At 37.9% G+C, this 19487-nt stretch overlaps 1 protein-coding gene and 1 pseudogene across 5 annotated transcripts in view; both read left to right on the top strand.

Moving 5' to 3' along the window:
• Positions 1–19487, top strand: part of SUPT3H (SPT3 homolog, SAGA and STAGA complex component) — a 675661-nt gene that overhangs the window by 565352 nt on the left and 90822 nt on the right. For 4 of the 5 annotated variants that reach the window (XM_043964162.1, XM_043964161.1, XM_043964160.1 and 1 more), the window contains 2 exons: positions 4975–5160; positions 9313–9423. In XM_043964162.1, the coding sequence (XP_043820097.1) occupies positions 4975–5160; positions 9313–9423 (297 nt within the window). The remainder of the gene's footprint in view (positions 1–4974; positions 5161–9312; positions 9424–19487) is intronic. The other variant, XM_043964163.1, reaches the window with a different exon arrangement.
• Positions 18958–19079, top strand: LOC122726983 (annotated as a pseudogene).

The raw sequence follows: 19487 nt of genomic DNA, 5'->3' as shown, positions 1-19487 counted from the left end.
AAATATAGGGAACTCACAAAAAAACCACTCAAATTTAAGAAAGGCATATGTAGCAAGTGGAAGCAAGTGACAATATGCTATAGAAACATGTTTGTTACGAGTGCGTTTTTATTTTTCTCTCACCTAAAGTTGGGAGGATAAAGGGGAATAGGAATAGGGTGGCAAAAAAGAAAAGAGAAGGGAAAAAAGAAAAGAGGGTCAGTAGGAATTTTTTATGTAGAAAACAGGATAAAGTCTAAGAAGTCACATAGACAAGCAGGACATCCTTGAAAGCTAAAGGTTAAATTTATTACATACTTCAAAAGAAGAGCCATCTGTACATAATAGAGATCTTCAGTTTCATGTACAATCCTTTTTTCCTATTCTACTTTGTATGTGGAAATATCCATTTCATTTGGTGTTTGTTAATTGTAAAATAAAAGACATTAAAAAAATAAAAGAAGACAGAAGCAAAGACAAAGAGTAGTGTGGCCTATAAAGCCCAGAATGAACTGAAGCTAATGACAAAAAAAAAAAAAAAGTGGCTCCTTTTTTAAAGATTCAAAAAATCATATTCTTCTAAGTGTGATGGGATATTATTCAACGTTGAAAACGCTAAAATACATAGTCCTGCCTTCTCTATCAAAAGAAGGGATCTTTGTACTGGGAAAGATAGAAAAATATGTTAAAAAGTAGAAAGCCAAGATAAGTGAAGAGACAGACAATATCTTGCTGCCCCATGTGTTCAGGCACAGATGAACATGACCCCATGGTTCTGAAAGAATTGGCAGCAGTGATCCAAAGTCATTATTGGTGATCTTGGAAAGATGTCAAGAACAGGAGAGGTGCTGCTGGAACAGAAAAATTCAAATGTTGTACCAATATTGGGGTGGCGGAGGTGGGGGGATGTGGAGCAGGGTAGCTTCTTCAAACTATAGATCAGTAAATCTGACTTCTATTTCTGGCAAAATTCTAGAACACATAAAAAAGTAGTTTGTGACCACTTGATCAGTAAGAACTAACATGGTATCATCAAAATAAGTCATGTGAGACTAACCTCATTTCTATTAATGACAGGTAATTTAACTAGATTGTTAAGTCAAGAGAATAATTTAGCTTAAATATATTTGAGTTTCACCATTGCTCTGTGATGTACAATATTTTTATCAGTCTCATTTGAAGGATTAGGTAATTTCCTGTCTAATTTGCAGATGACATGAAGCTTGAAGAAATAGCCAACACATAGAATGGCAAGACCTATATCATATTACAACAGGCTAAGACAGTGAGCCAAATCTGTATTTACTAAGGATAACTATATTTTTAAAAAAATCAATTTCACAAATAAAAGATGGAGAGGGTTTGGATAGACAATAGTTCCTGTGAAAAACATCTGGGAGTTTTAGTGGTTTGGGGTTATTTTGAGTATCAAAGGAGATATTACATGTGAAATGCCTTTATAAACCTTAATAACTGTTAGCTAATATTATTATTATTATTATTATTATCATTAGCTACTAAGCTCCATTAGGGCAGGCACCACTCTGGCATTTTTCTGAGCATATAGCACAATGGTCCTCATACAGTAGGTACATATTAATAGTTGCTTCTGTTGCTAACTACCAGTCATTGGATTTAATGTTAAAGGTTTTTTTTTTCCTACATATCCCCAAGGCAGATGCTTAAATTTGGGCTAATGGGGATGTGGACATTCTTCAATAGAGCACATAACATGGTACTCAGCACATGGTAGGTGCTTTGTTTATTATTTGTGGTGTGGAGTTGAATTGAGCTGATTAGTTTCTAACAGCTACATTTGTTCTTCTTGGGGAAATAGCAAGAAACCTTGGTTCCTTGCCACGCCACCCATTGCGTGCAATCAATAAACCCTCATCTTGTCAGCAGTTGTGAGGGCTCCTTCTATTGTAGTAAATTCATCTGGAGTGCTAGAAAACTGCCCGCCTATGGAGCTGCTTCAAGGCTAAGTATGTCAACAGTCTAGGGGCACATTAAGTTCCCCTGTTAGGCAAGGTGAAAGACATGGCCAGAAGACCAAAAAACCATCATGATCATGCCGAGGTTAGCCTTAGCCCACTCCCTGTCAACATCCCAGAACAAATTCCAGCTTGAGGATAGTATCTGTGAGAAGCTCAGGTATTCCCCCAGGGTACTTAAAATCATGAAGCAATATCTGCTCTGACTACACTTTAGGAATGCCCCCACACTGTATAGCCAGCCCAATAGGATGTTTATGCTCCTCAGAAAATCTGGTTGAGGAAAAATACAAGACTTTACTCTTAAATTAATAATTTGGATCATAGACCAAATCCCTTGCATATCTATTTTTTTTCTTGGAAAAAAACATACTAGGTATCTCTTCGTCAGTGCATTTGAAGAGCACCCTAAATCTTGCCTGCTTGCTTAAGCAGCATTCATTTTGGTGATATTAAAAAACACAATTTTTATGTCAATAAACACCCCCTTGAAATGCCTTTGATATATGTATGATCTATGAATAAATGCATAAGTATGTTTTTCATTAACATCATACCAGTATGTTATAACATTTATAATTGAAGAAATGTAGCGTACATAACATTCTATACTTTGCATCCAAGAAAATGCTAAAGACAGCCCTTCATTTTTCTCCTTTCTTGATTCTCCAAGGTGGCCAGCCAGGCATAAGCCAAGCTGCCCTAGGGAACTGTTTGACTACCACAGCAACTATTTCCAGCTCCACAGCAGCTGATAAAAGCTTCCCTATGCAGGCTGATTTTCAAGGCATAGAGTGTGGGTTTTCTGAGAAACAAGGACATAAGGATCAAGGAACACTATAGCTGAATCCCATTAGTAATGGAATACCCACCTCCTACTCACCAAGGTTGATTGAGATGCTTTACAAAGAACCAGAGCGCTTCTTCCCCCTTGGACTTCAGTGCTAAGTGGCTAGCATGAACCCAGCCATCATAATCAAGCAAACATCACAATATACTATATACCAGACTAGTCCCTGTTGACAGCCTGGTTAGAGAAAAAGGACATAGACTAAGTAATAGTATTAAAAAATATGCCTGTTGATGATGATGACAATGGTGGTGGTGATGGTGGTGATGATGAAGAACAAGATCTGCTGCACTTGCTCTCCTTGTGTACCTTTTATTTCCTGTTTCTGTCTGTCTTTGCACAGACTATCCCCAGTTCTAGAATATACTTCCTTCTACTTTCTCACTTCTAATCATAGCTTCCTTCAAAGTTCAGCTCATATACCAACTCCTATAGGAAACATCCAGATTTTCTAGTCCACCTCCCCAATTGATATTCCCTTTCTCCAAGAAATTACTTTGTAGACATTTTATATTTAATTTTCTATGTACACATATTTTTTTACCTTCTGCTCCCTTCCTCCCTGCCCCCCCCCCACACACACACATGACTTTAGGACTGGGACTTTTATTTTTCAATGTATATCTGTGGAATCTAGCACAGTACCTGGTATTTAGTAGATGCTTAATAAATGCCTGTTGAATAATTGCTAAGTCACTTCTATTTACTACAATCCTGTGAGACAGAGAGTAGTATATGCAGTAAGTCATAAGGGAGTTCAGAGCAAGAATATTAAGCTGTGGTGGGTCAGGAATACCTAAGTTATAAAAGAGTTCAAATGTGTACCTTGACAATATTCCAAGTAAAAAAATCCCACCTCTATGTGCAAAGATTTAGAAATAAGAGTGGGATCTAGAAATTTGGGGGTAAGTAGACCAGCTTGACTGAAATGAAGAGTTTATCTCAGATACAGTGAGCAGCTATTGAAAGTTTCTGTTGGGAATGATGAGAAAATGGTGTTATAAGAAATTTAATCTAACAAGGTGTGGAATGGGCTATTTTAGGAGATAATGAGTTCTCTGTCACTGGAAGTCTTCAGGCAAATACCGGGTAACCACTTGTTACAGATATTGTAGAAGAAATTACTTTTGGAGTAGAGGCTAAAGTAGATGACCTCTGAGGTCCCTTCCATTTCTGACATTATGAAAATGTATATTAGAGTGGTGAGAGATTGGAGTCAAGCAATTAGGAAAATTGTTACAGTAGTCTAGACAGGAGGCCGAAAAGAACCAGTATTGGTGGGATGATAAGAGAAAGAGAAGGAAGTCTTTAAGGGTAATTAAGAAAAAAACAAGCAACAGGACCTGACAACAAAGTAGCTATGGAGCAAGAAGTCAAGAGTGTCCCACCTATAAAAAAGGATCTGGGGGAAGAATGGTGTTGGCATAGATAAACCTTCCAGCTCTAAGTTCTATGATCCTATCACTCCAGGAATTTAACCTAAATTACTTTCTGTTGTTGTCATTCATATATTTCAGTCATGGACAACTCTTAGTGATCCCACCTGGGGTTTTCATGGCAGAGATACTGGAATGGTTTGCCATTTCCTTCTCTAGCTCGTTTTATAGATAAGGAAGCCAAGGCAAATAGGGCTAAGTGACTTGCCCAGGGTCACATAGCTAGTAAGTGACTGAGACCAGATTTGAACTCAGGAAGATGAGTCTTCCATACTTCAGGCCCAGCACTCTATCTGCTGGACCACCTAATCTGCACTGCCCTGAAACACTAGGAGAACAATATAATACACCCCATTGACCTGTTGACGGAAAGAGTAAAATATTCAAGAGGACCTTGATTTTGGCAGGGGGCAGAGCCAAGAAAGTGAATTCAACTTTAGGTAATTGCATTCCAGAATTTCCACATAGAGATAGAAGGCCTCCTCTGAAACACTAATGGGAGTTTTAAAACAATCCTGAACTCTTCTCCAGACTTAAAACTAACATCCCTAGACCTGCCATGGGCATCATTTCCTGCTTTAAATAATAGGAATATCATGAGAATATATATGAAAATAAATCATATCTATTCACTTTTAGATTAAATTGCCATCAAATTCATAAATCATTTTGCTGAACCTCCTTAAGCAGCCGGCTTGGTCTCTTGATTTTACAGCCACATCTCTTCGGGTCGAGTTCTGGCATGAAATCCAGCCCTGACTCCCCTGAAAACACGCCTCCTCCTACACCAACTGCTCCAACATCTGGACCACAACACCCAGGGAAAAACCAATCAGGGACTTTGGGGAACGGGAATGTTGGACAAGACTCGGCTAAAACAAAGCAAAGGAAGAGGAAAAAGGTCAGTTAAACAGAGGCAGCATCATGTAATGACCATTGCACTGAATTTGGAGTTAGAAGACCTAGGTTCAAATTTCAGCTTTGACCCTTAATACCTGTAAGACCTTAAACAAGTCACTTCCCTTTTATAGGCCTCAACTTCCTCAAGTATAAAGTGAAGGAATTAAAGTAGATGATACCCTAGGCCTGAAATCTCTAAGTCCCATAACCATAAGTTCACTGGAGTTCTTAGGGCTCTTAGGCCTTCAAAGAAGATGCTCTGTTGTATGCCATAGCTGGGATTTTCTGAAGAAAAATGAGCAATTTGAATGAATGAAATTTTTTTATCAAGTTCTTACTCTTTGCAAAGCGTTGTGCTCAGCACAATGAAAGAGAAATTCAGTTTAGTCCCTGTTCTCAAATAGCTTATGTTCTATTGGAGGTAGACCACAACTATAGGAGAGTTCATCTACAAGCCAAATAGGTAGGTCCCGTGGTCCTTAGAAGGCAGTAAGTAGCAAAGCAGATGGCATAACCTCTTCTTTCATGTCTTTTCTTTTCATGTAACTGTACCAGTTTCTTATGTTGAACTTTTTGACAGTGTCTAGGACTTTGGTGGCAAGAATTTTCTTTTCTGGGTCTTCAGTAGCTGCAACAGCTGAGAAAGTGGGGACTGGGGCATCTACAGAGGAAGTTCCAAGTGGCATCTCTACAAGGGCTGCTTTTCTGAACTGTGTCTGTTGGGGACAGGCTGGAAGCTAGTGAGGGGAAGAGGAAGGATTACCGTTCCAAGGTCTTTTTATGCTCCCCAGTTGTTGCTGATGATGGTGAGGAGAGTGGGCCCCTTCTCCACAAAGAATGCTCCCCTCAATGGTGGTTATTAGGGTTGTACTAACTGCAGGGTCAGTGGTCAGGGTTGGAAGTGGGCACTGTTATTCTTGTGGCTCTTAGGCTCAGGGTCCCATAGGTGGTGATCAAGGTGGTTTAATCTGCCTGGCACATGCTCCCAAGAAATGTTTTTCTTTTTTTGGTCAATACCGATTTACTTCTTCCTTTTCAAAATTGCCTTCTGTGGTATGGTCATGGTAGGTAGTAGATCTCTTCTATAAGTAAAATTCATTTTCTTTCAGGTATACCTTCTTACTTTCCTTTCATTGCTTACAAAAATCTCTAATTCAAAAAATATAGTCACATTCTTTTCAGATAAATAGAATAATTAAAATAGATACAAAAGCTGTTGTGGAAGCAAACTCAGCAAGATTTGACAACTGCTTGGTAATAGAGGTTTGGGAGGAGAGGAGTTGAAGACCTGTGTGACTAGAAGGTTGGTGCTAGTGGCCTCAGCAGAAATAAGGAAAATTGGAGGAGGAGCGAGTTTAAGGGAAAAGATAACTAGTTCTGCTCTAGACTGTTGACTAAAGGGGAGATACAATAATACTTGTATTACCAACCTCACAGTTTGCTGTGAGGCTTAAACAAAATAACATGATGTAAAACGCTTTAAAACTTTAACTCAGTATTAAATATCAATTAGTAGTCATCATCGTCATTTTCGTCGTCCAACAAGAGACTAAAGCTAGATATATAGAGATAATAATTGAACCCTTGAATCTGATAATATCATCAAGAGAGTGGGTATATAGAGTAGAAAAAAGCCCAAGACAAAGCTTTAAGGGGACAATAAAGTTAGAAAATAAGACATAGATGAAATCAGACAAATGGTTATCACAAAAACCAAGGAGGGGCAGCTAGCACCAGCCTTGGATTCAGGAGGACCTGAGTTCAAATCTTGCCTCAGACACTTAACAGTTACTAGCTGTGTGACCCAGGGCAAGTCACTTAACTCCAATTGCCCTGCAAAATAAATAAATAAATAAATAGATAGATAAAAGAGCATTGATAATATAGGAAATAGCAGTGACAGTTTGAGTGATATAGTCAGTGTTTTAAAGTCAGTAGTGAGTGAGAGGAAGAAAATTGAAGCAATGCATGTAGCTACCTTTTTCTTGGAGTTTATGTGCAAAGGAAAGAACTCATAAAATGATAGTGTGATAATGACAGAGAAATGAAGGTTATTTGAAAGATGAGAAAACTGTGGGCATATTTGTCAGCATCAAAGAAGGAACTAGTATAGAAGGAGAGGTTAAAAATGAAGGACAGACATACAGAAGGAGGAGATGATGGTGGTGACGATGATGACAGTGGCAGTGGTATTGATACCAACCTGCCAGAGGATAGGGGTGAGGATCACTAGTTGAAATATTTGCCCCAGTGAGGGGGAGGGCCTCCTTTTTATAAGAAATTGGCACAAAAGAAGTCCAGAGATTTTGGAGAAGGAGCTCATGCAATGAACAGTTATAAAGGATCTAGTATGAAAAATACTTGCCTCAGTAAATAAATTAATTACTTAATAAGGCCTTTTGATTTGCAATGAATATATGTAACTTCTTGAGGCATCTTGAAAACAATTTTTTCTCTTCTTTGATCCTTCAGTAGATCTGTAATCTCAGTAGTGGGGGTATTCATTTCTTCTACTAGTAAAAATGGCAACCCATCTGTTCCTTTCCATCTTTTCTGTGTATATCTTGTCCATGGCCTTCCAAGAATCCTCCAGATGTTGAACACAATGTTCTGAAGGCCTTTTTTTCTGGTTCTTTTCACATTTTATTGCATACTAGTACAACACTCAGGCTATCAATATCTTGTCTCTTATTCTCTTTATGTGATCAGCCCACCTCCCTTTCCAGTTATGTGTGTGCATAATGACATCTTTTATGTCAATTCTCATTCAAAAGTCACTTTTGGTAGTATGCTGTAGCTTATTCATACCCATCATGCCTGTCCATTGCCCTATATGTCGCCTGTGGTTTTGATTTTTTGGAGATCATGGAATTCTATAATTTGTAGACATAGAGCATCACCATTAGTAGAATATTTGTGTAAAGGAGATGGGCTTTTTTTTTTTTTTTTGGTAGCAAGCAGCTTTTAAAAATGAGATTGAAACCTAAAATTTCAGATTTAGCAAAACAACTAATAGACAATTAGAGTACTACCATTAAATCAGCATTTTATATTCTACTAAAGAGCTGGTTACCTGTAGATTAGTACATAGTGTTGCCAGTACAAAGATATAAAAAGTTTCTGATTTTTTTCCCTGATTTTTATTATTTATCATGATAATGTTTATCATTTTAATATTCATAAATTCAACTATTATTTACTATGTGCCCTCTGAACAAATCATGATAATATATGCAGTATTTGTTGCTAATCTTGCATCAGTTGTAATAATTTTCTAATCCTTCGTTAATAACTACCATTTATATAATGTTTTAAGTTCAGCAAAGTGTTTTACATATGTAAACTCATTTGATACTCATAACCACCCTTTGAGGGAAGTGCCGTTATTGGCCCTATTTTACAAATGAGGAAACTGGGGCACAAGGGATTAGATTATTTGCTCAGCTCACATAGCTAATAAGTGTCTGAGGCAGCCATTGAACTTCTTCCTGACTCCAAGTCTGGCTGTCTTTCTGTTACTCAGCTTAGTTGCCTGCATTACTTGAAATCTGGTTCCTTCTTGATTTTCCTATTTTCATCTCCCCACTTTACATATTAGCCAGACAGATAAAGAGCATTCAGAACAATTTAATCGTAATCCCTGAAAGTGTACTTTTGGGTCTACCACAACTAAAAAATGATCTAGTTTTTACTTTAATTCTGACTGGACTGAAGTTATCTCAAAGGCCTGCCCAAGTTTGAAACAGCCCCTGAAAAACAGGGGCTGTTTCTCCCATCATTACAATAACAAAAGTTTAAAACATTTAAAAAGCCATTTCCTGTGGCTCTCTCAACAGGCCTCCTGTGGTACTTTTCATCTGAGTGCAAGTGGCTGCTGTTCATTCTTCTGCACTTTGACATTTGGTCCTAGGTGAAATATTAAGAGCATAAAAATAGCTTTTGGTAGGTCTGTTAGGAAGAGGTCACATTAAAGTCATCTTTGATTTGTTAATGGAACTTTGGTGGGGGGTGTTATAGTGTATGGCAGTAACGATGTATGTCCTCAGGGGGAAAAAGCGGTCCATTCGATAAAGGTTTATTTTCATATTTTATGCACTCTAGGTCTATTGTGTGTTTTTGATTTGGTAACATTTTCGGTGTTTTTCTGTTGCAGAGCACTGCAGCCTGTGGTATCGAGGCTCAAAGCGATGCCATCCAGCCCAGCCACATCAGAGAGGCCATTCGACGCTATGGCCACAAGATTGGCCCAGTTTCCCCATTCACAGTATGTAATAACAGAGTTATAAAAAGTTATATTTATAATCTGAAAGAACTTTGATTTTCAAGTGGTCAAATGAAGAAGCGCTGGAATGGTTGAGAGCAATTTGTGGCGACTGTAATTTTCTTGTATAAAAGTGGCATAATTCTCTTGGGAAATAAAACTTAGTCATTTTTGTCTCTTTTTGGAAGGACAAAAAAGTTTTTTTTTCTTTTAAATATTATTTTCTTTCAATTACAAATTATGTTTTTTGTGAGGCTCAAATTTTCTGTTTCTCAAAGCTTAGTTTTATAGGGTGTTTTCCCCCAAAATTATATGTATCCAAATATTGCCTGAGATGCTTTATATTCTAAAATAAATCAGATTGGAGATAATCACTTCTGTCAAATGTCCTATTCCCAAGTGATAGACTTCATACTGGAAGTCGAAAAGATTTTTTTTTTACCAATTTTGAACTAAGCTAAAGGGTACTCAAACTGTACACCTTTTAAGTTTAGACCACACACTTTTTTGTTGAAAATTAGACTTGGGGGGCAGCTAGGTGGCGCAGTGGATAAAGCACTGGCCCTGGATTCAGGAGTTCCTGAGTTCAATTCCGGCCTCAGACACTTGACACTTACTAGCTGTGTGACCCTGGGCAAGTCACTTAACCCCCATTGCCCCGCAAAAAAAAAAAAAAAAAGAAAATTAGACTTGATAATTCATTAACCCAGAGAATGGTCTTATTTTTAAGTCCATCTTGGGACTTGCCTCTTAACCTGACATCTTGAGAAGCCTTTGTTTTGCAATTTCCCATTTAGAGAAAAAATTATGTATCAAGCTAACTAATATAGAATAGGACCTACTGCCTCATAAGAAGATTTTTCCACATTATTAACTAAGAAGACTTTTTACCCTTTTTTTATCCAGTTAATTTATTATTCACTATATAAGATCTTAATGTGTTGATGAGAACAAGTTCTTTCATATAAAACTCCAGTTGTTCTTCCATTCTTACCCTTGTGATTATAAATGTTTTTATTTACATGACAGTACTATGTCTTATCTCTCCTAAGTTCACATTTGGGATGCTATTTGTGAGCGTGATACATCTTTTTTGTATGGATAGTTTATTTCTTGCACTGGGCACAGTTTTAGATTATCTTCATTGAACAGTGAAAACTAAAACTAAAACTCTGTGCTTCTGTTGCAAAAGGAGACCTGACTTTGGAAGAACTTCATAGACAGCTCTGCCAAGGCGCAGATGGAGATTTTAGACAAACTCAGGATTGCTGGAAAGAGGACCTAAATAGTTGATGAAATTGAGGGAAAAATTATAAGTAAAGATTAAAAATATAAAAATTCGTAGTTTGGCCAAATTATGACTAAGAGGTTGGTGCAGTGGAATGAGTTTAAGGAAGAAAAGGGAACAACCAACAATGATAATAATCTACAAGTAATTGAAGGGTATAGGAACCAAGGAGAGAAGAAGATTTTTGAGAGGTGACCTAAGATGGGAATTAGGAGTAATGGATGGAATTAAGTAAAAGAAAATACCTAATATAGGGGAAAAACTTCCTCATCATAGAGTTCTTAAGACCACCACAAAAGGAAGTGGTAGCAGTGGTCAAGCTTAAAAAAAAAAAAAAAAAAGAACTGAACTAGGGACTTAAACCTTGTAGATGCGACCTCATCAATTTTTTCTTCCATTTCTGACCTCGACTAAATGATTCTCTGATTATTACAGTTACAATGTCATCATGAGGTTGTTTCAGCACTCAGCGCAAAGCTTTGTATCACAGGAATGGCATTTATTTGAGAAACATACTTAAATCTAGGTTCAGATGTATTGAGCTGAATTCTGTTACACCACATAGCCAATTTGTTTGGGCTTTCTAAAATGCTTAGTGAAGTAAAGCATCCTTAATTTTAAATAGCTCACCTCAAAGGAAGGAAGGAAGGAAGGAAGGAAGGAAGGAAGGAAGGAAGGAAGGAAGGAAGGAAGGAAGGAAGGAAGGAAGGAAGGAAGGAAGGAAGGAAGGAAGGAAGGAAAGAAAGAAAGAAAGAAAGAAAGAAAGAAAGAAAGAAAGAAAGAAAGAAAGAAAGAAAGAAAGAAAGAAAGAAAGAAAGAAGGTATTATTATTCTAAGGTATTATTATAGCTGTATGATACCCCTAGAAGTTGTGTAAGGCAAGTATCATTGTCCCCATTTAGAAGATGAGGAAATTGAGGCCAAGAACACTTAAGTAATTTGCCCATGAGCACACTACTAATTAGAATGATGGCACATACAGAATTAGGACTGTGGTCAGTTGACTCCAACCCCTACTTTTTTTTTATATACCATAGAATTTCATCCTCTGTGCACAAACAAAATGACCACATAGAAGCATCCTCACATCTATGTATACAACACTACACACACACACACACACACACACACACACACACACACTCACTCACATGCCTATTAGTGAAACAATTTTCATATTTATTTTTGTTCTTTCTCCTAGACTTCCTCTCATATACAGTTTTCTATAACCATCCTCATGCCTATATGCAGTCATCTACACATATACACAATACAGATATGTCTTGTGAATATCTACCCATTTATAGTCACATGCCTATCAGTGAAACTAGTTCTACATTTCTTTTTCTCCCTTCATTTTGCTACAGAGATTCTGATTACGCCATTCCATGGTCCTCTGACAGTCTGAATCAGCTCCATCAGGGAACTTATGAGAAACAACACAGTGAAAGGACTTGGAGGGAAAAGACCTGAGTTTGAGGCCTGATTGGTGCATGTGACCTTAGACAAGTGACCTCACCTCTTTGGACCTTAGTTCCCTATCTGTAAAATGGGGATGACATTTGCACAAAGGATGAAATCATCCTTGCAGAAGGATGTTTTAGTGGCAGATAATGAATGTAAAGTGCTTTGTAAACATCAAAGAACTCTATACATTTCAGCCTTGCATTACATCAGTCTTTATTGAAGCTTTGTTTCCTTTTTCTTCTTTTATAGTAGTTGAATCCATATGATGCCATGTTTTGAAATAGATTTTTGGATAGGAATTCAATCAATCAATAAGCAGTTATTAAATACCTACCATGTGCCAAGCACTATGCCAAGCACTGAGAATACAGAAAGAGTCCAAAGACAAACTCTGCCTTCAAGGGGCTCACCATCTAATAGAAAACAAGCAAACGGATATGTGCAGACAAAGTATATACAGAATAAGTGGAAATTATTAACAGAGAAAAGAAATTTTGATAAAGAGAGAATGGGAAAGGCTTCCTGGAGAAGATGGGATATTAGGTGAGACCTAATGAAAGTGAAGGAAGGCAGTAGATAGGGATAAGGAGGGAGAAGACTCAAGGCAGAGCAAACAGCCAGAGAAAATGCCTGGAGCTGAGGGATGGAGGATGGAGTGTCTTGGTCATGGAACAGCTAGAAAGCTGCATCAAAAAGTACATGTCAGGTAGTGATGTGTGTGAGAAGACTGGAAAGGTAGGAAGTGGCTTTGACAGCCAAACAGAGCATTTTGTATTTGGTCCCAGAGCCAATAGGGAGCCACCAGAGTTTATTGAATAAGGGAGTGACATGATCAGACCTGTGCATTAAGAAAATAACTCCGGTGGCTGAAATGAGTATGGATTGGAGTGGGGAGAGACTTGAGGCAGGTAGATCCACCAGCAGGCTATTGCAATAGTCCAGGTGTGAGGAGGAGAATTAACTGTTAATAATATGTTTTGGCATACAAATTGGGTCTGGTTCTAAAAATAAGGGCTCTGTGAAAACTGATTGTTCATTTCTGTGTAATGTTCTTAGTATCCAAATCATTTTAATATATTAGCAGCCTTTAGAAAACATCTTATTACCAAAGGCAAGATACATGGCATCCAGAACTTCAACTCTGTGGATTAGGGGCCATCTCATTTTGACATCCAAATTCCACTGGATGAGGGCCCACACTAGGGTGCTGGTAGTGTCATAGAAATGAAGGGATCATGTTCAAAAGATGTTGTAAAGGTAAAATTGACAGAATTTGGCAACAAATTGGATATGGAGAATGAGATATAGTGAGAGGTTGAGTGTAACCCCTAGGTTGCAAATCTAAGGGCTAGGAGGGTTGTGTTGCACTCTACAGAAATAGGGAAGATAAGAGTGGGGGCAGGGTTTACAGAGAAAAAGTAGTCCCATTTAGTATATGTTAAGTTTGAGATGTTTATTGGACATCCAGTTCAAGATTTCTGAAAGGCAATTGAAAATGTGAGAGTAAGGGTCACCAGAAAGGTTGGGACAGGATAGATAGATTTGAAGATCATCAGTCTAGAGATTGTAATTAAGTCCATGGGAGCTGATGTGATCACCAAGTGAAGTAGTATAGAGGGAGAAGTAAGCCCAGGATAGAACCCTGTGGACAGCTTTGTTTAGAAGATGAGAATCTAGAAAAGGAGATTGAGAAGGAACAGTCAGATAGGTAGGAGGAGAACCAAAACCAAGTGGTGTCCTGAAAACTTACCAAAGAGGGTAGCAGCAAGGAGAGGGTGCTGCATGGTGTCAAAGGCTCCACCAAGGCCAAGGAGAATGACAACTAAGGAACAGTCAGCATTAAAGTAAAATCCACTTCTCTCCCTAAAAACATCTCTATATTTCCAGGGTTAGGGTTAGAAATGAATTTAGGGTTAGGACTAACTTAACCTTAACCAATACTCTCCTTATTGACCCTATTAAAGCTAATAATTATCTTCAAAGACTGGCCTTACTGCATGTATGGAGGGAAATCTCAGTGGTAATGTGATTTCCTCATACTTTCTTCACCTTGATCGTAGAAGGCATTTTCTACAGCTAAGTCCCATTCAGACTTTATTACTCCTAGGAGTAAAGTTAATGCTTGCCCCCTGGATTAATAATGTTTCAAGCATTCATGCTTACTTTTTAGCTCTAAAAGTCATGAAATGTTTTTTAAGTTGAACTGAACAAATGTGTAGTGAAAGTCATCAAATATCCCAAGTGACTACCCTACACTATCTGGTTTTATATTTTCTTACAAAAGAGAAATTTGGAGAACAGAAGTGGGACTGCATAAAATTTATAAAAGTTGCTAAAATTTCAATTGGTGTATAGTTATATATTTATACAAAACACTGAAAAAAAACCCTAGCATATGGAGAATCTTGCATAGACCAGAATTGTTAATAATTTCAGAAAAAAAGATTGTAGTTTTGAACTCACTTGACATTGGTGTCTTAGAGTAAAATAGGAATAATAATCTTAAACTTGAACCCACTAATACTGAACATTTTACTTCAACTTATCCTTGATAATTGTAAATATTCATGCCTATTACCATTGAATAGAGAGTGACTTACTCTTTTCAACTGTTGTTTTACAGTCTTGCCAAATGGAATGTTCTCCTGGGTTTCCACTGTTACAGGTCTATCAGTAGTGATCCTGTGGGCTATTCTAATGCCGTAGAGGCTGACATTGTTAGCCATATCAGGAAGGCAGCAGCCTCTGACAGTAGCCCTAAAAGTGCCTCCTTATTTGCCCCTCTGAGGCTACCTGTAGTAGACTTACAAAAGCAGACATGGTCCAGGTTTCAGGACTTGTTATTCTGAAAAGGGCTTCTATACCATGAATTTGGCAATGGGTTTGTTGATAGAGAGAGTAGAAGAATCAGATAAAACTCCATGTGAAAGAATAGGACAATTCTGGGGAGTCTAGTTCCCTAGGTACCTTTTCCTCTGTGTGTGTGTGTGTGTGTGTGAGACCCTGAATAAAGTTATCTTTATTGGTCTATGTTAGCATCTTCTTGAGATCTTAGGCACAGAACACCCCAAGGGGCCAGAGAATGGTATCACTGTTACAGTGATATCGCCATGTTGGAGAGAGTTGCTTCCTCAACAAGCGGCTTCTGATTGCTTTCCCCTCTTCCTGGGCATTCCGGGATCCTAGCAGCTGGTGGCTGCACAACCTGACAAATGCCTCAAATGGCCACCCTACATGTTTGCACCAATGACCAAATTAATCTAAAAGCTGCAAGTTACTGGGAAATTGAGAGGGTCTGTGGCAATAGTAATAGCTCACCTACAATTGGGTGTGAAATCCCATAAAGTGCCTTGCACAGTCTCAAAGTACAGAGGTGGAGGAAATATCCCTATACAGGGGTATAAAATTTTTATGGGTAGATAGCTGCCAGTGACAAAGCCTTACTGCCAACAGCCACCTTCCTCGTTAAGCAAAGGAAGATGGTGATACATTTCACTGTATCCCAGACCAAGTAGGAGACCCCTCTCATTGCTCTCAACAGAAGTAGCCTGCTTCTGGGTAGTCATTAACAAGTGTTGGGGCCCAGGCCATTTTCAGGAGCAAGACCAAATATCCTGTCATCAGTAACTGACCTGGTGACTGGAAGTTTTGAGTTATTTCTCTCTCCCTGTATAGTACAGGCAGCATCGACAGCACATTCCTGCCAGAACTTGCTCATAAGTCTAGGCTATGTAAACAGTCTGGCTGCCCAGGCCTGGATTGTACAGACCACCCCTGCGTGGCAGTACAGTCAAAGATAAAGATATAGTGTTTTAGGTCATCAGATATCTGCCACAGTGAAAAATGTAAGCATTAATAAGATCTGATGATGGTGGTGGTGATGGTAGTGATAACAACTGTCGCTACCATTTAGATAATGCCTACTATGTGCCAGACATTGTCCTGACAACTTTACAAATATTTTCTCATTTGATCTTCACAACAATCCTGCAAAGTAGGTGCTATTATTACTCCCACTTTGCAGTTGAGGAAACTAAGGCAGAGGTTAAATGACTTGTCTAAGATCAAACAGCTTTTAATTGTCTGAGACTGGATTTGAGCTCCAGTCTATGTAACTCTAGACCCAACATTGTATCTACTGTGCCACCCAGCTACCAGATGTAATACACTACCAAAAGATAAAGCTATTCTCCTAATGATCAATACATTAGATTAGTTGCATGCAATAGGTAGACAGTAAATATTAACCAATCATGGTGATAAGATCAGTAAGCTTTAATGCAGACAGACTATACCGTCTCTCACAGATTGCCCACCCTTATCATCAATCTGACAGATAGTATGGTTCTGCATGATAGCTGCTTTTGCTGGTTTAGACAATAGACATTATTCATCCATTTGTCCTTTCTTATATATATATATATATATGAGTGATTATGGAGCTAATTTGGGAGGTTCTGCAGTTCTCTGGGACTTGATAAAAATTAATGTCATCTACTAATAGGAATATGTGGAAAACCTTGTCCTTTATCTGGAGTCCTCTTTCATTTGGTCTCTATACTAAACATACTCTGTGACACCAGAAAAATCTTTGGGGAGCACAAAACTCCCAGCTTTATTCCTCACTAGGTATTTAAAATCATCAAAGAGCTGTCAATCAAAATTACTTATGTTTTTGTTTTTGTTTGTTTTTTTTTTGCAGGGCAGTGAGGGTTAAGTGACTTGCCCAGGGTCACACAGCCAGTAAGTGTCAAGTGTCTGAGGGCAGATTTGAACTCAGGTCCTCCTGAATCCAGGGCTGATGCTTTATCCACTGAGCCACCTAGCTGCCCCTACTTCTGATTTTACATCTTAAACTTATATTATTTTGACATATATGAGTGAGAGAGAGAGCACTTTACTGAAGGAAGGCCTTTTCAGATATCAATTTGCTATATTAGGTCATTTTTTTAATAGTCAACAAACGATAAGTACAATGGGATCCTGCATTTGCCTTACCTGTCAGCAAATTATGTCACTATAGTGAAATGAAAGACTGCTTATTCCTTTCTCATACCTTCATCAGAACTGCTCTTAATATAGCTGTAGATTATTCTCATAATTGTTTTATAGAGATGAGAAAGTAGATATAAGTTAGTATTTTCTCAGTCACCTTTTTTGTATAATTAATTTTTTTTTGCAAGAATTTGATTTGTCTATCTATCTCTACAACTTATCTCAAATCTTTCCCCTTCTTTCTCCTTATAGCTTCTATGCTATTAGAGGGACCCATCTCTCTGTGCCTGGACTATTCTTATAGCCTCCTACTTAGTGTCCCTGCTATTTTGTTTTTGTCATTGTATCCATGGTGCTGGACATACAGCAGGTGTCTAAAAGATATGTATTGCATTTAAATGAAGTGAATCTCAAAAATCTGTTGTCAACATCCTCAAAATTGTGTAACCTCCATCAAGGAGTTCCTGTTTGTAGACTTGGTCTAATCTAGCTGTTCTTCTCACCTTTAAGCTTTCTTCAGTGCCATTTCTGTTTCCTCACCTGGCACATCTGGGACTATGTTGTTAGGGTGCAAATGTACTGGCCCAACTCTCACTGATTGAGAAAAAGGTTTTGTATATATATATATTTTTGGAATTCTTCCATTTCTTTTGTATATTCTTTGGCTTTCTTCCAATTCCATCCTTAAATGTCCTTAGAACGATCTGGCTTAATTATATCTCTCGCTGTTTTCTTTTAACGTTTTTTTCCACCTCTGCTGTTTTATGAAGCAGTACTGCTCATCTTCCACCATCCTCCCCCATAAAATTTTACAACTTATTTTATTCTGTAAACTACTATTATCTTTGGCTAACATCTCTCTCCAGCTGACAAGAAGAGCAAGCTGGTTTTTGACTGCAGTAGTTTCTAGCCTCTTTTAATCTCCTTCTTATGATGACCGAACTATGTCAGATAAACTTTTTTAGGAAATGTTGATAATTAGTCAATATCTGTTCTTTTATCCATTTCCCATTTTCTAGCATATATAGTTGTTGAAATAGATAATGTTTTCATTGCATGCCATAACTTCTTGTCATTTTGATTCTTCTAATTTCAAACTGATTTTGATCTCTGCTCTAACAAGATGATAGTCTGACTATACATATAAAACTGTATGGGAAATGAATCCCACTGTGGTAACCAGTTATTTTCCATCTGTTAACATATAAGTAGTTCCATGTTTTGTGATCTTATTTAATGCTTACCATGTCCGGTGACTCGACTCTTTACTGAAAGGAAGGATACATGATATAAAGTATACATCATATATTGGCACAAAACTTGTGTATAATTTACAAACCTTTAGCTCTCATTTCTTCCTCTTGAACCATATTTTCGAACCTGTCTAGCCTTCAAGAAAAGTCGGCTCCAAACCTCTGTGAGATGTCATTGAAAGACTCTGTGAAGGCGGGGATATAATGTGACATATTGAAAGGCACCCTAGGACATTGGAAAGAGTACTGAGTTTTGAGTCAGAAGAACCAAGTTTCAATCCCAGCCACCTTACATATATTTGTATAATCTTAGGCAACTGACTTAATTCTCTGTAAATGGAATCTTAATTTCTCCATCTGTAAAATTAAGGAGTCACACTAAATAACCTCTGAGTGTCCCCTCAGCTCTTCATCTATGATTCTTCCCTGAGGCAGGAAAAAAAAATCCTATACATTTGATGAACTTAAAAAATTACTTTAAGGATTGCCCATCATCTAAAACAGTAGAGATTTTTCATAGATAAGAAAAAGGGGGTGCTCACTTCGGCAGCACATATTCTAAAATCGGAACAATACAGAGATTAGCATGGCCCCTGCGCAAGGATGACACGCAAATTCGTGAAGAATAAGGGAGACAAGACCTAGTCTATTTTTTTTTCCTATAAGAAACATAAAGCACTTAACTCACTTTAAAAAAAAATTGTATGCAGGAGATATGAGACTTTTTTCAACAAATACTAAAATCCATAGTGCAATTCATTATCAAACAAGAAAAAGTTACAAGGTAGCAAGGTTCTCTGGTTTCTTAGATGAGTATTATTTGCGGCAAACTGCCTCTATCACATGCTGGCACACACGTGGGCTTTGGGATTCCAGGAATCCCCTTTCGATCATGCCCATTGAAATTCTGACTGTTCTCTGTTCATGTCTCTTCATCGGCTTTTATCCTTAAATTTTTAGGAGCTCCCTTATGAAAGCTATAACACCAGAAGCCTGTTGTGTGAAAAACTGTTATCTGACTTATAATGACAGTGTGTTCCATGTAATCTCATTTCACAGAAAAG

The sequence above is a fragment of the Dromiciops gliroides genome, chromosome 4 (genome assembly GCF_019393635.1).
Source record: "Dromiciops gliroides isolate mDroGli1 chromosome 4, mDroGli1.pri, whole genome shotgun sequence".
Lineage (NCBI taxonomy): Eukaryota > Metazoa > Chordata > Mammalia > Microbiotheria > Microbiotheriidae > Dromiciops > Dromiciops gliroides.
This window is presented reverse-complemented; position numbering and strand designations above follow the sequence as displayed.